Source organism: Globicephala melas, chromosome 4 (genome assembly GCF_963455315.2).
Source record: "Globicephala melas chromosome 4, mGloMel1.2, whole genome shotgun sequence".
Taxonomy (NCBI): domain Eukaryota; kingdom Metazoa; phylum Chordata; class Mammalia; order Artiodactyla; family Delphinidae; genus Globicephala; species Globicephala melas.
The window spans coordinates 1,277,463-1,297,951 of record NC_083317.1 but is presented as its reverse complement, the minus strand read 5'-3'; the positions used below and the strand labels follow the sequence as shown (position 1 = coordinate 1,297,951).

Below are 20,489 nucleotides of genomic sequence, written 5' to 3'. Positions count from 1 at the left end.
AGCCGGCGTTAATTCGTGTGCACCTTTGGAATAATAAGTTGGAAAAGCGATGCTGGCATTACCAGGAAAGGAATGCTTTGTATGCAAGACACGGGCAGTTGTGTGGAGAGAAAGATTTTGATGCGTCGATTAACTTTTCTTTTGCTGGAGGGCTCTGCTACTCACATCCTCCCTGCACACTGACTCCCCCGCAAGACACCCCCGACCTCAGGGCTCTCGGATGCAGTTGCCTTTTGTTCCAAGGACAGAGACCGCAAGATGTGGGAGAGCATCTACACAGTGTGTCTGGACGAGGGGGGCTGAGGGCTGTGCTGGGCCAGTCCAAGTGTGGGTCCCGCGCCCTGAGATGTGTGTGCGTGCGTCTGTCTGTGTGTGTGCGTGCATGTGCGCGCACGCGTGTGTGTGTGTGTATGCGTGTGTGTGTGTGCCCTGCTCTGCACCCCCCAGCGAGCCAGGCTGGGTGGGAAGGGGAGCGTCGTGCCTGCCTGGCACCAGGTGCCCACGTGCAGGTGGGGCCAGCGGCGTCCCCGAGCCGCGGGGTCCTGGGCCCCTGAGCAGTGCTGCGTGGGAGCGTTACTTCGGGGGGTGTTATTTTGTGAACTGGACTCTTGGTGGTTCTACTTCATCATTTGAGGAACTGTGTATATTCTGGAGACGTTGGGGTTTCTTAGGCAGGACTCTGTCTGATGGGGAGATGGTGTCACACACACACACACCCCGCCCCCGGAGTCATGTCCCTGCCCACTCTGAAGGGCTGAGGGCCCCTCCACCTGCGCTTTGAAGAGTGAGCCTGGGGCGGGGGAGGAGCCGCCCTCCCACGTGCCCACAAGGGCCGTCGCGGCCGCGCGGCTCGATGCCTGGCTGAGCGCCCGCCCCAGTGGCCGGGGGCTGGGACGGGGCCGGGCTGGCCAGGGCTGGCCCCGCTCATCGCGGGGACGCTGGCCATGGGGACTGTCCTCGGTGTCCGCCGGTGTGAAAGGAGGCGCAAGAGACGCTCTGAGAGGAAAGGTAACTCCTTTGTCTTTCATCCTGAAGTGCAAATGCTGGGCTTCCAACGCAGTGCGGTGTGGGACCGCGTTCTGACCTGCCTGTGAGTTTATCTTGTTGATGCCGGTTACTACTTCTTTTTTTTTTTTTTTTACATCTTTATTGGAGTATAATTGCTTTACAATGGTGTGTTAGTTTCTGCTTTATAACAAAGTGAATCAGTTATACATATACATGTGTTCCCATATCTCTTCCCTCTTGCGTCTCCCTCCCTCCCACCCTCCCTATCCCACCCCTCCAGGCAGTCACAAAGCACCGAGCTGATCTCCCTGTGCTATGCGGCTGCTTCCCACTAGCTATCTATTTTACGTTTGGTAGTGCATATATGTCCGTGCCTCTCTCTCGCTTTGTCACAGCTCACCCTTCCCCCTCCCCATATCCTCACGTCCATTCTCTAGTAGGTCTGTGTCTTTATTCCCGTCTTACCCCTAGGTTCTTCATGACATTTTTTTTCCCTTTGATTCCATATATATGTGTGTTAGTATACGGTGTTTGTCTTTCTCTTTCTGACTCACTTCGCTCTGTATGACAGACTCTAGGTCCATCCACCTCACTACAAATAACTCAATTTCGTTTCTTTTTATGGCTGAGTAATATTCCATTGTATACATGTGCCACATCTCCTTTATCCATTCATCCGATGATGGGCACTTAGGTTGTTTGCTTCTGCTTTCCCTCTAGAGTGCCTCTCTTTTCTTCTGTTGGCATTTCGTAGAGTTTTAGCTAGGGACTCACAGAGGTAGATTTTAAAAACGTGTCTCTAAACATGTCTAGAAATCACGTTAGCGTCAAGGTTTAATGTATTTTTTAGGCAGACATTTATGAAATCTTTGAAGTGTGTGGCTTTGAGTCCCAGGAGATTTTCCCTCTAGAGACAGATGCTTTGTAATTTCTCCTTTGCTGCCACTCTTCCTTACTGACTGACTTTTCTAACGTCAAAACTACTCTTCATGCTGTGGTAAGACTGGCTGCCGCTGTTACAGTGTTTTCCTTTTAAAGACATGGAGAGCAAATTCCTTCCGTTCAACACTCCAGATAATTTCAGTCTTTAATTCAACTTGATGTGTTAAGATCAATATTTTTTTCTTAACACCAGATTTAAAAGTTGCCTGTGACTATAGAAATCACAAACTGCTAGCTTTGGGGTGAATTGTCGCTTTAGGAGGTGTTGAGAGTTTGCTGTCTCCACGTACTGTGCGTTAACCAACAGAAAATGTCTGAGGTGCAGAAATGCTCCTGCTGAGGCGATAGCCGGTTGCTTTCTGGGTGCCCCTCGTTACCCAGCAGCTGACAGGGCTGGAACGGGGTCTTTCTCCAGCACCGCATCTTTGGGGTCTGCTGCGACAGGAGACAGTCATCTCTCCAGGAAAGAAAATGAGCAACGGTTCTTTAGTGTGGCTTCCCAAGAAGAGGAAGAAGAAATTCATTCTGGAGTCAGCAATCTGTGATAAGAGCACGTTGCTCACTGTAACACAGACGCTGGTCCTAATGGAGCTCTGTGTCTAGGAGCGGCGGGGCCTTGTGATGTGTGACCTCTGTGGGCCCCATGCCCACCGTGTGTGTCCAGGACAGAGGCGCTGTCCCCAGGGCACGCGGGCGTAGCCTTCTCGGCGCATCCCTGCTGCTCCCGACCTGCACCTGGTTACAGCGTCGGTGTGTTTGCTCTCCTCAGTCAGGCATGAAAGAGCAAGGTGGCATTAAGACAAGCGGTAGGAAATTAAGACAAAGGCAAAAGCCAAAACTGCAAGAAATTTTCATCCAAATACGCTAAATTTAGACTCGCCACTGTTTTTCCTCCATGGCTTCTCATCACTACACATAAATTCGGGAAAATTTTGAGAAGTGTACGAACGATTCTGTCATCATTCTTTCGGAACTCATCGTAATTCACATGGTGTGTATTAGTCCCACTGTATACAAATTCTAAATGTCTTCACATATTCTAGAATCTTATTCTTCAGTAGGAAAATCATTCCCAAGTATGTTGCGGTTTCAGACTAACATCTTGAGAAATTAGCTGTTACGAGATGTAGCAATGCAGCCCCGTGTTCACGGGACGTTCCTGTGTCTGTAGATTCGTGTGAACACTGCTAAACAGCATTAGGTATGTGTTAATACACGTTCCTATTTATAACATGCCCTATATTTGAAACTAATAATAATGCCTTTAAAAATTATGAGTATTGTTAGAACTGGCCATCCCATCTATACCAAATTGGGACAGTTTTACAAGATGTGAAATGTAGTCTCTTAGTATTGTATAATTTTAAAGTGCTCCAAATCCTGTGTAAAGACTGGTATGACGTGTGCCTTTTGGAATGGAGTTATGTGTCAGTACGGTGTAGCGGCAGGTTCCTTGGTTTCGGTAGCAATGCGATTGCAGTGATTCTTCGCTGCTCCTGTGGAAGGGTCACTCCCTCCCGCGAGGCAGGGTATTGGCTGTTTACTCTGGGTGAGAGGCACGTGGCTTAGCTTCGTCGTCAGAAAATTACGGTTAGAAGAGAGCAATGTGCAATTTTAATACTGACCGGGACCCCCAGACAGCAGACACTGCTGTCTTGGTAGGTGCTGCCCCCTGAGGCCCAAGGTGGGTCTGGAGCCCAGGTCACACTCCCGGGGACTGTTAGACCAGCCCTCCCTGGGCCCGACCAGTGCAGACGCTGTCGCCTTCTCTCCACTCACGGCGCTGCTGCGGAGTTGCGGGACAGTGGGAGGGGCGGGATGGAGAACCCAGAAGGCTCCTTCACCCCCCTGCCCCCCACTTTATGAATGTCCTCCTGTATTTTGCGATTAAGGGCTTTCTCAGTGAGTACTTTGTCCTGAGTGTGACAGCACCCTTGTCTGTGCCCAGTCACATGCACAACCTGTGACGGCCACTGTCACTGTGCATGTGCTGCAGTCCAGCTGGGCTCCCCCACGTTTCCAGGATGGAGAAGTGAATGGGGGGTGGGGACCTTTTACAGAAATAGAGGCCTGGACCTGTAGAGGTGAGCCACCTCCGATAGTGCTGGAGGACGGGGCACGGACACCCTGTGCCCTCGAGGAGATGCAGACACACCTGAGGGAGCAGGCAGCTGCCATGCCAGGCCTCCACCTCGCTGAGAGACGCCTCTTGGTGAGGGGCAGAGCGCTGAGGCGGCTGGGGGCCTAGGGCGGGGCGGCATTCGTCCACACTCCCACCCACCCACCCACCTAGCCATTCGCCCACCCACCCATCCATCTGTTCATCCACCCACCTATCTACCCACCCACCCATCCATCCCCCTAGCCATTCACCCACCCACCCATTCATCTGTTCATCCACCCACCCATCCATTCATCCACCCATCTATTCATCCATTCATTCACCCACCCATTCACTCATTCATCCAATCCACCCACTCACCCACCCACCCATCCATCCATCCATCCATTCATGCAACAAGTAGCCATTAGAGCCTTCTGCGTGCCAGCACCAGGGGTTTGGGCCCCCATGGGACAGGTGTGGGTGACAGGATGGCAGTGGCAGAGGGGTAGCTTCAGCTTTCAGGCCTGGAGTTCACTCTGGAATGGGCCACCTGAAGCACCATTTGGTGGGTGAGGAGGGGGATTTCTGGGATGCACTGCTGCTGTGCTGTGTATATTAGGAAGGAAGGGATCTTAACCAATCTCTGGCAAGAGTGGGAGACACTGTGTCTGCCAGGAGAGGGCGCAAGTGAGGGAAGTTGCTGACCCCTGGTGGACAGCAGTTATGGATGGAAGGCCCAGGGCTCCCAGAATCTCTTGTGCCAGATGTGTGGGTACGTTTCATTGCACTTGTACAGATGGGCTTCCCAGCACAAGTGGGGGCCATGCTCCCTGGGAAGGAGCTCCTTCAGCTGGGGGTGTGTTCCAGGGATGGGCAGGGTCACCCGAGTTTGACAGTTGAAATTCTAAAGAAAATGTGTGGAGTTAGATTTGTGGAATGTACTTGAAACACTGTGGGAATTGGATCAAATCTTAACAGCGCCTATTCTTAGCGTAATTACTAGTGTTCATATTGAAAGTACAGCTCACAGTATTCTCTTTTTTCCCTTTCATCCCAGAAAATAAAGTATAATTTTCAGATAAACGGCTTTTAATTAGGCCGTGATGAACAGAGCAAGCCGTATTTCAAATGTGTCCTTTCTCTTCATTCGTCTCGAAGGACAGAGTGTGGCTATAAAAATAGTGGAGTTTCTGTTTATTCATCCTCACAATAATGTCCTACTGCTCTAAACGACGTCTGCGCCCCACCTATGCATCCCTCCCCTCTTCCCACCCCCTGGCGGCCACTGACCTTTTTACTGTCTCCACAGTTGTGCCTTCTCCGGAACGTCATATGGCTGGAATCATGCAGCCTGTAGCCTTTTCAGATTGGCTTCTTTCACTTAGGAACATGCATTCAAGTCTCCTGCATGGCTTTTCTTGACTTGATAGCTCACTTCTCTTTAGCTCTGAACACTATTCCGCGGTCTGGATGGGCCACAGTCTGTGTGTTCACCTACTGAAGGACAGCGTGGTTGCTTCCAGGTTTTGTCAGCTGTGGATAAAGCTGCTGTAAATACCCGCAGGCAGGTTTCTGTGTGGACGTAAGTCTTCAGCTCCTTTAGGTAAATACCAAGGAAGGCGATTGCTGGATCCTGTGGTAAGAGTCTGTTTAGTTTTGTAAGAAACCGCCAGACTGTCTTCCCAAGCAGCCACCCATCTGCGTTCCCACCAGCGGTGATGAGGGTCCCTGTTGCTCTGCAGTCTTGCCAGCGTTTGCTGTTGTCTGTGTTCTAGATCTTCACCGTTCTAATAGGTGTGTAGGGGCGTCTGACTGTTTGAAGTTTCGTTTCCCTGATGACAGCTGAGGTGAAGCGCCTTGTCTGCCACGTGTGTGTCTTCTTTGGTGTGGTGTCCGCTCAGGTCTTCGGCCTATTTTCTAATCGAGTTGTTGTCTTCTCATTGTTGAGTTTTAAGGGTTCTTTGTATGTTTTGGATAACAGTCCTTTATCAGCTATTTCTTTTGCAAACATTTTCTCCCTGTCTCTGGCTCGTCTTCTTGTTCTCTTGACCTTGTTTTTCGCAGAACAGAAGTTTTTAATTTTACTAAAGTCCAGCTCAGCAATTCTTTTTTCCGTTGATTGTGCCTATGATGTTGTATCTAAAAAGTCATTGCCAAACCCAAGGTCATCTAGGTTTTCTCCTATGGTATCTTCTAGGAGTTTTACATTTTACATTTAGGTCTGTGATCCATTTTGAGTTAATTTTTGTGTAGTTTGTAAGATCTGTGTCTAGACTCACTTTTTTGCATGTGGGTGACCAGTTGTTCCAGCACCATTTGTTGAAGAGACTATCTTTGCCCTGTTATATTGCCTTAGCTCCTTTGTCAAGGAACAGTTGACAGTATTCACGTGGCTGTGCTTCTGGTCTCTCTGTTCTGTCCCACTGATCTATTTAGCTCTTCTTTCGCCAATACCACACTGTCCTGATGACCACAGCTTGATAGTAAGTCTTGAAGTCAGGTACTGTCAGTCCTCCAAATTTGTTCTTCTCCTTCAATATTGTGTCGGCTGCTCTGGGTCTTGGCCTCTTCATATAAACACTGGAATCAGTTAGTTGATTTCCACAGAATACCTCGCTGGGATTTTGATTGGGATTGCATTGAATCTGTAGATCGAGTTGGGAAGAGCCCAAATCAGCATTATGGAGTCTTTCTATCCATGTGCATTATGGAGTCTTTCTATCCGTGTGCATTATGGAGTCTTTCTATCCGTGTGCATTATGGAGTCTTTCTATCCATGTGCATTATGGAGTCTTTCTATCCCTGTGCATTATGGAGTCTTTCTATCCATGTGCATTATGGAGTCTTTCTATCCATGTATATGGATTTTCTCTCCATTTATTTAGTTCTTTGATTTCTTTCGTCAGAGTTTTGCACTTTTCCTCATATAGATCTTGTACCTATTTTGTTAAATTTATACCTAAGTATTTCATTTGGGGGGGTACTAATGTAAATGGTGTTGTGTTTTTTATGTCAAATTCCAGTTCATTGCTTGCATGTAGGAAAGCAATTGACTTTTGTATATTAGCCTTGTATTCTGCAACCTTTCTATAATTGCTTATTAGTTCCAAGAGTTTTTTTGTCGATTACTATGGTTATTTTAATTATTCCGTGTTGCATTTCACTAGAAAAAAACATGTGTTTTAAAAGTAATGCTTGAACCTCATTTGCTGTGCACAGTCTGCTGTATCTAGTTCAGTGTGTACAAAATCTCTAAAGGAGAACTGAACATCTATTATTTGGATGGTTTCCTAGGAAGGAAACTATTTCTTTGTAAAATATTATAAATTGAATGTTTTGAATATTTTAATATTAGTTTGTTTAGAAAGCAAAATATTGGAAGCAAAATACAAATCACGAATGCATTCTCTAAACATGCACGATTAAGTTGTTGAATTTCAGGTTATTTTTCTTCAAATTACGTAAGAATTTTATACTTCAGTTACCTTTGTTAAATAAATAATAAAATCATCATTGAGTTTTTTGCTATAGCTGCGAAATTAGTCTCGCCTTTAGCAAGTTGCTTGATTTATAGTAGAGAATTAACATGAAGAATCTTCATTTTAACACTTCGCTCTTTAAAAATTTGTAGTGTATGGCTATTAAAACTGAAACCCTTAACAGTCATTAAGAATATGTAAAACTTTTCTCAAAACCATCCTGTTCGGAGAGTAACATGGATAAAACCCAGTAATAATAGCCAGGAATTTTTGTCAAGTCACTGCTTGTCTTAAACATTTTTTAATCTATAAATTTTTAGTGAATTCCTAAAGATAGCGTTTTTCACCAGCACAACAGAGAATTCATGTTCTGATGCATCCTGAATATTAATAAGTTATGTCCTCTGTATTTTATTCCAGAAAACCTTTTTTTTCACCAAGGGAAGGGGAGGACCGTGTGCAGGTTGACGTTTTCACAGTGAGGATGAGGGTGCTGTCGGAAGCGGATAGGATGTTGTATTTTACATGTATATCTACACCTTGGCTTACGTCATGAACATCTACAGTGTGTAAGGAATCAAACAACAGATGACCATTTACCCACCACCACTTAGAAAATAAAGCATTGCCAATCGGGTCATGTCATTGGAAGTCAGACGGGAACCCGTGGGGAACCAAAACAGTCACTGACCGAGTGGCACTGGTGGGTCCAGCTTCCTCTTCCTCCGGGGTTTACCCCTTTCCAGGCCCACGTGTTAGAAAGCGCTTTGGTCAGTGGTGTGGGAAGCTGCTCTGTCCTGAGTCTGTCTCCCTGCTCCACAGTCCATGAGCCGCGGGCATGCTTTGCATGCTGGTGCCCCATTCTTTCCAGTCTGGGAGGACCAGCCCCACCTAACTGCTCCTTAGTTCAGAGTTTCTTGACTCTTCAAACCTGATGATTTTTCCACATAAGATCAGCTTTTCTAGTTCTATTTTAAAAAAGAAAAGTTGAAATTATAACTGGAATCAAGTTAAACTTAAGTCCCAGGTCTTTCGATGCCAGGTTTAATGGTCTTTTCACGCCTCCCTGCCCCCCCAGTTCCGCTTACTTCTTAATGCTTACGGGACCCTGAAAAATGAAGACGGCATTCGAATACTGCTGTCAAGTAAAGCTTTCCTTTACCTGGCCGTTCCTGGAATTTTGTTCCATATGGGATTTTGGATGGGGTTTTCATTCTTATGTGTTTGTAGTCCAGGCCATATGAGGTACGTTTCAGAATGAAAGAAAAATGGTTACGTAGAATGCTCTGAAGTGCTTGCATTTGCTCTTTTGCTGTGTCTTATAACCTTCGGTACGAGAGTTGGCATTTGTAGGAGCTGAAAATACTGGCTTCTGCTCTGCAAGAGATTCCTGCCTTCCACTTTTCTTCTTTTTTTTTTTTTTAACATCTTTATTGGAGTATAATTGCTTTACAATGGTGTGTTATTTTCTGCTTTATAACAAAGTGAATCAGTTATACATATACATATGTTCCCATAGCTCCTCCCTCTTGCATCTCCCTCCCTCCCACCCTCCCTATCCCACCCCTCCAGGTGGTCACAAAGCAGCGAGCTGATCTCCCTGTGCTAAGCGGCTGCTTCCCACTAGCTATCTATTTTACGTTTGGTAGTGTATATATGTCCGTGCCACTCTCTCTCGCTTTGTCACAGCTCACCCTTCCCCCTCCCCATATCCTCAAGTCCATTCTCTAGTAGGTCTGTGTCTTTATTCCTGTCTTACCCCTAGGTTCTTCATGACATTTTTTTTCTTAAATTCCATATATATGTGTTAGCATACGGTATTTGTCTTTCTCTTTCTGACTTACCTCACTCTGTATGACAGACTCTAGGTCCATCCACCTCATTACAAATAGCTCAGTTTCGTTTCTTTTTATGGCTGAGTAATATTCCATTGTATATCTGTGTCTGGCTTCCACTTTTAATGTACACGAACCCACCCACACTGTGCACAGCCTGATTATTTTCTACCGTGAGACATTTTCCCTGTCCTTTTTTAGAACTTAAATATGAAAGAGCAGGAAAACGAGGCATGTCCTACAAACCAGGTGAGCTCTGGTGGCGCAGGGTTCTCCTGTCGCATGGTGCTCCATGGTGTGGACGGTCCACAGTGTGTCACCTGCTGAAGGGCACTGGGTTGTCTCTGGTTTGGGGCTGTTGTGAATAAAGTTGCTATCAACGTTCCTGTATACGTTTTCTATGTGAACGTAGGTCTTCATTTCTCTGGAATAAATGCCCATGTTTAGTTTTAAGAAACCACCAGACTGGTTCCCAGAGTGGCTGCACCATTTTACATCCCCACCAGCGGCGTGTGAGTGATCCAGTTTCTCCCCATCCTCGCTGGCCCTTGGGTTGTCATTATTTTAGCCATTCTCGTAGGTGTGTGGTGGAATCTCACGTGGCTTTAAGTCCCATTTCCCCAGTGGCTAATGAGGATGACCATCCTTTCCCGCGGGAACATCCATCTGTGTGCGTTCTTTGGTGAAATGTCTCTTTCTAACGGGTGCGTGTGTTTTATTGTTGAGTTTCTTGTATGTTTTGTTTGTGATGTGGTTTTCAGATATTTGCTCACAGTCCATAGCTTGCCTTCTCATCTTCGTAACAGGGTCTTTAGCAGAGCAAGAGGTTTTTAATTCCGATGGGCTCCAGTTCATCATTTTTTCCTTTTGTGGATTGTGCTTTTAGTGGCTAATCCGCACACTGTTTGCCGAGTCCTGGATCCCACGGGTGTCCTCCTATGATTCTTGTAAACGCCTTGTAGTTTCATGCTTTACGTTTAATAAGCCCATGGTCCATTCCAGGTGAATGTGTGTGTAGGGTGTGAGCTCTAGGTGCCCGGCTGCCCAGCACTGTCTGTTGACAAGGCTGTCCTTCCTTCATTGCGTTGCTTGTGCACCCTTGTCAACAATGAGCGGGTGTTCTGTGGGGGCCTGTCTCTGGGTCCTGTGTTTCGTTCTGCGTGGTCTGCCTGTCTGTCTTGATTTCTCGGACTTCATAGGCAGTGTTGAGATCAGTCACTGACTCCTCCCACTTCGTTTTTATGATGGCTGCTTTAAAATTTTCTCAGGTAATGCTGATGTCTCTGGGTCGGCGTCAGTTGTCTTTTTCCATTCGGTTTGAGATCTTCCTGGCTCTCAGTGTGATGAGTGATTTTTGATTGAAACCTGGACATATTATGTTACAAGAACCTGAGTCTTACTTGGACCTCTACTTCAGCTGGCTTTCTCTTACAGCCCTCTGTTGGGGAGGGGAGACGCCGCCTCATCGCTGCCGGACGGGGGTGCATGTCCAGGTTCCCTGGCCTCCACTGGCACTGCTGGGTGGTGGCCTCCTGTGACACCCGCAGTGGGGAGGGGGCAGGCGCCTGGGTACTGCCAGGTGGGGTGGAAGTCCAGGCTCTCCGCCTGTTCTCCCTGACTCTGCATTGCTGGGGGCGGGGAGGGGGTCGTCACAGCCCAGAGGGAATGAGACGCGAGGCTCCCCCACCCCATGTCCTTGCTGGATGGGAGGCTGGGGTCTGGCTGAATAGGGCAGTTTGGTCTGTCAGGTTCCTGTCCTGCTGGGAGGTCCTCTCCTGGTCCCTTGGCCAGAGAGACAGTTCTCGTTGGGTGTTTTGGTCTGCCCATTGGTGTTTCCAGGCTGCCGGCTTCTTCAACTCCAAGCCTGGGATAATGATGCAAAAAGAAGACGTAAGGGACTCACCGCCACACCGTCCCCGGGTCCCCTGCTGTTCTGCCGCCTCCCCTCCGCCCTCCCGAGCCTCCTCGTGCTTGCTGTGTCTGTGCCATCCGGGGTTTTCAGTTGGGCTAAACGGGGGACGTTCCCTCTGTCTTCCCACCACACGAGCCCCTCCGCCTGCTCTGAAGCCAGCTCTCAGCCAGCAAGAACAGAGTGCTCTGGACAGCTTGAGTGGTTGCTTCCAGAACTGATAACTGAGCTTCTCAGAAGCGTCTTCCGAGTGCCTTTCTCACACAGCCTCTGTGCTTCCCGCGTGCTGTACCTGTGCATGGTCTTCACGGTGTGTCCCACCCCCTCTCCTCCAGGACCAGCTTAACCATCACACGCCCTGACCGTGACCGAGAGGACCCTTGGAGCACCTGCATCTCACTGAGGGCATGGGGCGGCCTGGCACTCGTGCCCATTCCAGACCTCAAGGAAATTACTTTCATTGAAACTATTCCCTAGTGGACATATTAAAACACACACCGATACAGAACAGTGTGGTGAGCCTGAGTGCCCATCAGGCAGCGCCAGGCTCACCAGCCGTGGCCCCTCAGTTTCATCCGTATCTACTTCTACCCACCACGTGGGATCATCTTATAATAATAAATTCCGGGTATCATTTCGTCTGTGAATATTTCAGTATACATCACTAAAAGTTAAGCACTGTTTCCACACCTAAAATGACTGAAAGCTATTCCTCAATACAATCAGCTATCCAGACAATATTTTTATTGAAATTTCTCAATTGCAGAGTCAGTCTGATTCATTTTAGGTTCTTGTAATATCCAGTACTGTGCTTTTCGTATAATAAACTTTCAGAAATTTATGTTGAAGTAATTCATCAATATAAAATGTTAATGCTGTAAAAACTGTCTGGAACACTTTCTTAAATAAACGAGTCTAAATAAAAACTCATTTAACTTTTAACTCATTTAACTGTATGTTCACCAGATATACAGTGAGAGTTAATGTCATTAACAAATGATTGTCACGGAAACTATTTTGCACACGTGTTGTATGAGAGAGATGTGTAAGGTGTAAGTACGATTCAGCACATGTTAGTCACCATTTGCTTAAAAGCAATACATTGGCCTCTTAACTGATTTATAATATAAATTTAATTTCTATAAAAAAAGTGTGACTACAAAACTTGCAGATCTTTTTCCTCAGTGGCAGTTTGACAGGATTCTTTATTACAGATCATATGTTAGTACAGTCCTGCAAAGTACAGCCAAGGTATTTAGGAAGAGGAAACTCTTAAATTTGTTAATAATTATATAATTGCAATAATTGTTCTTTGAGGATTTCTTGTGGTTTCTCCTGACAACAGAATAATAAGTTATACGTGGCTAAGAAATTAGATCCGATTTGAACAATTATGTGCTTTTTAGTTTCGTCCATGTGACGCTGCTCAGTCCAGGTGAAGGGGAGGAGTAGGGCGAAGGCTGTGGCGTGTTCTTCCACAGCTTTATTTTAGAACCCAAACCGAAGTCTCCCCAGAACAGAGATCAGGTGGCAGACGGGCGGGGGTTCTGTTTGGGGTCTGTCTTGACGAGAGATGGCTTTCTGAGATTAAGTGTGTCACCCTTCTCTTGGTTCGGAGCTCTCCATGGTCCTGACCCCTGGAATCCAGGCCGTCCTCCCGCAGCGTGGCCCGAAATCTTCCCTGCCATGGTACCCGCCGCCCGCCCCCCCCCCCCAACAGCAGAGTCCTGGCCGGGATCCTCGGGGGGACGCTGGGGGTCCTGTACCATGCTGAAGAGGTGGGAGAATGTTCTGTCCAGAGGGCAGACCTAACCGTCCTTGTTCTGCGATTTTTTCCACAGAGGCGACGTCCCTCGTATGACTGGTACACTCAGTGTCATTTTCTTGCTCTTTCAGACAGGAACAGTCTCCGCCGGTCAAGAAACCCTCACAAGTATTTTGCCATGGATGTAGAAGATGAAGAGAACATGAGTAAGACCTAGGCCTATCACGTAGTATCAAGCGGCTGATTTTCTATTAAAAGCTTAGTGCTGTAAATTTGTTGAATGGGACCCGCTTGGGGAGGGTGATTCTTTTCCTTCGATACAGACTGTTAACGGAGGCATGTGTTTAATTCTCATGTAATCTCTACAGTAGGTATCGGTGTCTGCTGTGGGCGTTTGTCCGGATTTTCATTCCTGGCTGTCGTCCTGGGGTCCTGATGCACATGCCCGGAAGGGGGGGCTTGCCTCCAGGTGCACGTGTCATAAGGCCGCATGGCTTCGTGCTCTGTCACCGCATGGTTCTCATGATCATGGTCCGATTTCCATCTGTGTAAATCTGAGACAACCTTTGAGATTGGTCATCTGGGGTGACGGTGCATAAAATCTTCCCTTCAGATATGGTGGGTTGTCCGTGCGTTTTGAAGGAAGGGGACTCGCATGAGTCTGTTGATCTTGTTTCCAAAGACTTTGACGGGCCGTCGGGCCGGCGTGGCCTGAAACCCCTTTCCACACTGCCCTCTGGGATGGAGGGGCCGGAGGGGCAGAGAGCCTCAGCTTTCCCCCTCTCGACATTGTTCATAGATGTTCGTAGATGAAGAGTTCAGTGAATATACTTCTCTATTCTGTTTTGTCTTTAATCCCGGATAGCAGAGCATTTGCATAAGGTTAAATGCTCCCACAGAAGTTGGGAGCTTTCGGTAGGGAAATCACAACAGAGACATCAGTGTTCTGGTATGTGTGTAATGTGCATTGTTACTTGTCCGTGTTGAGAGGTCCCGGGAAGAACCCACAGGCGTGAGTGACGAACGGTCACCGAGGATGAGGATACAGTCCACCACTTTCCCTCGGCCTCACCCAGAACCCACACCCGAGGCCTCGGAGTTGGCTTGTCTGCACGCAGGAGCCAGGGGTTCTGCTCCACGAGTGTGGTGGGTGCCGTGGAGTTGCTGGGTCTTTGCTGGGTGACCCCGCAGTCGTGTGCCGTCAGGCTGGAGGCCATTCCTGGGACGCAAGTGTGAGAAGACGTGACCAGGCGTGGTTTCAGTCCATGTGGCAGCACCTCCTCCCGAGGCCTCTGGCTGCCCGTGGTGCTGCCCCCAGCGCAGCTGCTCTTGGGGTCTTCGGAACCCAGCCTGTGTTCTCAGGGGTCAGCCCACTCCCCACTCCCGTTGTCACCCACGGCGCTGGTCGTCAGGTATGGGAGGCAATGTCACAGTGTGTGTGGGGATATAACTATCCCCAGACTGATGCGGCAGTCTCTTACCGAGATAAAGAACCCTCCTGAATACATTTTCTGGGAAGATAAACGGCTGGCTCTAGTGCTGAAACCTTGAAATGCCAGCCCTGTATTTCCTGTCATTTTGAAAGCGATGAAGAATTTTCATCATGGTCAATAGTCACATTTATGAGATACAGTAGCATGATGTGGAAAGCGAAAGCATCCATTGAAGAAGAGTTAGGTAGCGGGAGGCCTTTCTCCAATTTTAGTGTTTTGTCTTCCTTTGCACAGTGGCGTTTTTAGTGAGTAGAACATGAGCCGCGTCTCCACGCTTCTGGGGCAAATAAGGACTTAGAGTCTATGTGACTGTCTGATAGAAAGTGTATTTTTCTATAATCAATACGGATCATTTTTAGTTTTTAAAAGAAAGCATTTGTTTGTTCCAGAGATTATAAACATTTGATTAAATGCATGTCAGGATATGTTTATCATGATCTGACTTCTGTTCAGCGGTAGCGTCAGAACTAAGCAGTCATGGAGCGTGTGATGTTCTTGCTTTGTTAATCTCAATTCTGTCCTGCCCCACCCTTTCTAACCTTTTGTTCCCTTGAGCACCGAAAGGAGTAACCTATTGAGCTTTTGCTGGAGGATGTTATAAATGAAAATTTAGTGTCCATTCCGTCAGCTTTGTCAACTGGGAGAAGTGGTGTGTGTCAGGAGTACGTAGGAGGCATGAAGTCTGTAGGGAAAGTGTGGCCATCTCCCAACCTCTGCCACGGTGTGGTGGCAGTCTTCCCGTGGCCCGTGTTTAAACCAGGGCTGTTCTCACGTCTCAGCTGAGTGGTGACAGCCCTGGGAATCTGAGAGCTTGAACTGTGGGGACTGGCAGCCGGTGACCCAGACTTGCTGCCACGTTAAGCCCCTCCCATGGGTAGGGCCGATGAGCGCTTTCACTGTTTTTCTCAGTTTCCTTAGCATAGTCAGAATCTGCTTTCACCTTATGTAGTAGAAACGGGCCGAGGGCCACCGTATTGGGGTACTTGGAAACTGGCTTACAATTGTGAAAAACATTTCCGTTGCTTAAAAGACTTACGTGGATCCTCAAAAATTAGTGGTAGGTCTTCAAGTACATTCATGTCAACAGTATTGTGAGGTCCTGTGATAGTTACCCCTGAGCTTCCTGCGGCCAACAGCGTGTGCAAACTAACCAGGAAAACAAGGAGTTACTTCTTTTTCTGTTTTTAAAAAAGCTTTATCTGATCAACTTAAAGGGGAGAATGAATGCGTTTTTATTCCCCTTTTTGCAATTAAAATCATATTTACTTTGCCATGAACTTTTAGAGTTCTAAAATTATCTTTATTAATTGTAAAAGTAAACTACCTTTAAATGGTAGGATTGCTAAATTATTCTGTAAATCCATCAAATATTTGTTTTTCTAAAAAAGACGAAGATGCCACCTTCAGCTGGGAAGTTAAGAGAGCTGTGGCCGTCTGCAGTGTCAGTCTTCCTGTCTTGCCTTGTATATTTTTTTCTATCATGGGAGGTATTAAGGATTCAGAGGCAGATCAGTCCCCATACATAATGAGAAAATGTTAAATGAAACTAGAAGTGAAGCTGTATCCTTCAAAAGAATTTCTAAAAGGCCAGAATACTTCACACAAGCAGTTTTCTAAGATCCACGAACCAGAACCAAATAACTGCATGTATTAATTGCATACTTTAAACCAGAAGAACTAAGTAACTTGTGGATGCGTGTTTTAAATAATGTCTTCTTTTCTGGGAAAGGCTGCAATTGAAAGCCCAACATGAGTCTAGTATGAGAGTAGATGGCATTGAAAAGGAAGAAAATGCCAAAATAAAGTGTCCATTGGTCGATACTGATATTAGATTTATTAATGTAAGGTCTTTCTGGGTTAGTTTATCATCCCACATTTTGATAAACTTGAATAAAATTCCTCTAGATGCTTCGGAATATTCTCGTAGAAAAAGATGACTTAAAAATTCACCTTTTAATGCAAAAGCAGTCCGTGATACTAAATAGAAACAAGATTAGTTATTATTTCTCAGAACGTCAAATTACTCCAGTTATGCCAGTTTAGGTGGATAGCTCTGTGGCTAAACGCACAGCTCCACACGTATGCAGCCAGGAACAGAATGTATAAGCACACATCACTTAACCAGTTACAAAGGGCGATAAAGGAATCTATAAATTTTGCATTTACAAGATCCTGCAACGAAGGCGTTGTAAGTTACTCTTTCTGGGCACCGCAGGTTCGAGCAGCACAGATGTTAAGGAAAACTGCAGTCTGGACGGCGCGCCCCCCAAGGACGGCAGCGCCCCGGGGCCTGGCGAGGGCGCCCCGCTCTCCAACGGGGGTGGCGGGGGCGCCGGCAGGAAGCGGGCCCTGGACGAGAGCAGCAATGGCCACTCCAAGTTCCGCCTGAAGAAGCGGAGGAGGGCGCCGGGGCCCGCGCTGCCCAAGAACGCGCTGATGCAGCTCAACGAGATCAAGCCTGGCCTGCAGTACACGCTGCTGTCGCAGACGGGACCCGTGCACGCCCCCCTCTTCGTCATGTCTGTCGAGGTCAACGGGCAGGTCTTCGAGGGCTCCGGCCCCACGAAGAAGAAGGCCAAGCTGCACGCGGCCGAGAAGGCCTTGCGCTCCTTCGTCCAGTTTCCCAACGCCTCTGAGGCCCACCTGGCCATGGGCCGGAGCCTGTCCGCCAATGCAGACTTCACGTCCGACCAGGCCGACTTCCCCGACGCGCTCTTCAACGGCTTCGAGACCCCGGACAGGCCGGATGTGCCCTTCTACCTGGGCGCCAATGGCGAAGACTCCTTCAGCTCGAGTGGGGACCTCAGCCTGGCTGCGTCTCCCGTGCCTGCCGGCCTGGCCCAGCCACCCCTCCCCGTGCCCCCGCCGTTCCCACCCCCGAGCGGGAAGAACCCCGTGATGATCTTGAACGAGCTGCGCCCGGGACTGAAGTACGACTTCCTCTCGGAGAGCGGGGAGAGCCACGCCAAAAACTTCGTCCTGTCTGTGGTCGTGGACGGGCAGTTCTTCGAGGGCTCGGGGAGGAGCAAAAAGCTCGCCAAGGCCCGGGCCGCGCAGTCCGCCCTGGCTACTGTCTTTAACTTGCGCCTGGACCAGACCCCGTCTCGCCAGCCTGTCCCCAGCGAGGGCCTCCAGCTGCACTCGCCACAGGTGAGGAAAGCCGCCCGAGCGCGGCTGCGTGTTGCTCACGCTTTTAGACGGGGTGCGGTTGCCGTGGTCACTGGTGTCTTCTCGTCGCTCTGTCCTCAGCACGGGGAGGTCCTGGTAAGTCCGGCTGCCGGGCGGCCTTCCCGTGCCTGTGCCGGCTGTGTGGCCGCTGTGAAGCCCAGCCAGGGCCGTCAGGTGAAGCCCAGCCAGGGCCGTCAGGTGCGGTGTGGTCAGTGCCGCCCACGGCGGGTGGGCCGAGGTGCCCTCCCTTGCCGCCTGCCCCTGTGGCGACCACAGCCCACGGCGGCCTGTCGCGGAGGAGACGGGAGGGGAGGGGAGGGCCGGAGCCCTGGCATCTTGCCCCAGCTCAGTGGGGTCCCCCCTCCGTGTCTCACCTGGGACCCAGGGACAGGACAGGTGAGGCTGGCGGGTCAGCAGCTGAAACCCAAGTCTGGGTCAAGTACCAGCGCCTCGCGGATCCTGTCCAGGCAGAGGCCGAGCTGCAGCGGTGGCGAGCACACGTCAGAAGGGCCGGGGCGTCGGGGCCTCTGCAAGCGCTCCAGAGCCCGCTGGGTGCCTGGGGGTCTCGGCACCTGGAGTTCCCCAAGGGGTCCCTGTGGCTCCCCTGCTCAGCCGGAGGTGGGCACCCCTCCTAGTCTGGTCTTGGACAGGGCGAGAAGGGGGAATATCAGGGTGAAATTTCAAGGTGAAGAGAGGGGACATTTCAGGGTGGGCTCTGAGGAGAAAGAAGGAGGAAATGATGTTTAGTTGTCATCTCAACACGCTAGAACTCTTCGGTTATTTATTGCTTCTTTTCCTGGAAATCCAAAATTATTCTGGTCTATTGTAAAAATGTTTCTTTCAGGGAGAAAGTCTGACCCTCTTCTCTATTTCTTTCTGTCAAAATATTATTCACTTTGAAGATAAACACTGATCTGAGGAGGAAAAATGAAGGACTCCGAATTGATAGGACAGCCCACATTCCCTCAGGAAGCTCGGCTTCCGTCTTGCCTTTCTGTGACCTTGTGCGGTTGTCACCTGAGAGGACCAGTAGTTCTCGGTTTTAAAAAAAGGAAATTTCTTTCGCTTAAAGCAACCAAATACAGCATCAGTATAAAGTAACATATTCAGAGGATTTCGCTGATTTTTTCTACTCTTTGAGCCAAGTAACCGCTTCCCGTGTATTAACTTCTTGTTAATATTATTCATAAGAACCATTAGTCCATTTACCATTTTACACATCGGTGGCACTAGTTCCCAAGGGATTTTTATTTTCAGGTTTACTGTTTGTTAGAGTATTTCAGCCTGAGCCACGGTGGCCCTGTCTTCCCTTCCCATTGGCAGGCATGTGAAGAGACTGGACTCGTCAAATGCCGTGACCCCCGCTGCTTGGTTCTGCGTGGGTGACACCCCGGGGCGGGGGGGCGGGGAGGCGGGCGGAGGTCTGCGTGTGCGTGTGCGTGGGTGTGTGCGCGTGCGCTGGCAGCCTGCCTCTACCCGGGCTGTTATGTCAGTGGGGAGCAGTGACCAGAGCCCTGGCTGGTGGAGCCTTGCCCGGGAGGGGCCGTCTCCGCCCTGCCCAGGTGGCCTCTGTGGCCCAGGCCAGCCAGGTCTGGGAAGGTGGAGCCGTCTCTCCCCCCGCCCGAGCCCGCCCCGCTCACAGGGCCCCCAGGTGGCTGCCAGCCCCCGAGCGGTACCTCAGGAAGTAGTCGTGTCCTCGTCGCAGGACTTGTGCCGGCCTCCAGAGGGTCAGTCCTTACTCTTTCCCCTGGGAATTTCCAGACGTATGGTCTAGAGGGGGTGAAACGTCCTGCTGTCTTGCGGGTGGAATCCTTGAAGGGCGTGGGTTGGCCATCCCTGGTCTCAGGACTTTTTGCCTCCATGGCGTTCACGGCGGCATCAGAGGGTTTAAAATCAGACAGCGTTGCCCGCATGGTGTGTGCAGGGCGGTCTGTCGTGAACTTGGTGGACGTGGCTGGGCCGAGCTGTCCCGCGGGGCCCAGCCTCGAGCTGACTTTGAGCGCATGTGCCTTGTTATCATATCTGCCCCGAATCTAGAGGGAGATGTCGGTGCAAGTGCCCCGACTCCACGCTTTCCTGCTTTGCTCTGAGTTCGGAGCCCCGCCTCACCCTGCATGGAGCGGCCTCTGTTCCCTCTGCCTTCCCTTCCCCTCCTGCTGCTCTCTTCCCACCGGAGGGCGTCGTCCCATCGTGTGATTGCACGTCCTGACTTTCTGTCCGTGGCCTCGCTGCCTCTCCTGCCTGCACACCTCCGCCCTCTGTGCCTCTGTCTAGGGTGCAGAGTGGGGCCCCGTCCCTGCTCTTCTGGCCACACTCTGCGCCCTTGGCCTTGAGCACCGCCTCCGGGGGCTTGTTGCTGGTGCAGTGGCAGGTGAAAGCATCCTGATGACGCTTCTTCCCAGAGAGGCCACCGTTTAGGACAGGTGGCTTTTCTGTTCATTTGGGAGTATTTAATTGAGGGCCCAGCTGGGGACTCCAGACCAGCGTGAGCTGGTGGGATGTGGGTCCCGCGTGGCTCCTGGCACACACCTCCCATCAGGCATCGTTTCCCAGAACACCGAGGGTCCGTTCTATCCAAGATGAATCATAAGCTGTGAAAGTAGGACCGTGTCCGAAATCTCACCGATGTGCTCGCTTCTGAGAAGCACTCCCTCCGGTCCAGCGGCTCCCCGGCCTGGAAATGCACACGTCTTCTATAGTCACGTTCCACTTGCCCTGTGCGAGTGTAGCCTCGGTGCATTCTGGTGTCACTCGATCTAAGTGACAGATGCCCTTACGGGCTCTAA

The 20,489-nt window shown here is 49.5% G+C and overlaps 1 protein-coding gene across 5 annotated transcripts in view; it reads left to right on the top strand.

Moving 5' to 3' along the window:
• The window catches only part of ADARB1 (adenosine deaminase RNA specific B1), a 114,841-nt gene that overhangs the window by 59,936 nt on the left and 34,416 nt on the right, over positions 1-20,489 (top strand). For all 5 annotated transcript variants that reach the window (XM_060297695.1, XM_030835612.2, XM_030835609.2 and 2 more), the window contains 2 exons: positions 13,174-13,248; positions 16,751-17,685. In XM_060297695.1, the coding sequence (XP_060153678.1) occupies positions 13,221-13,248; positions 16,751-17,685 (963 nt within the window). In that variant the 5' untranslated portion in view covers positions 13,174-13,220. The remainder of the gene's footprint in view (positions 1-13,173; positions 13,249-16,750; positions 17,686-20,489) is intronic.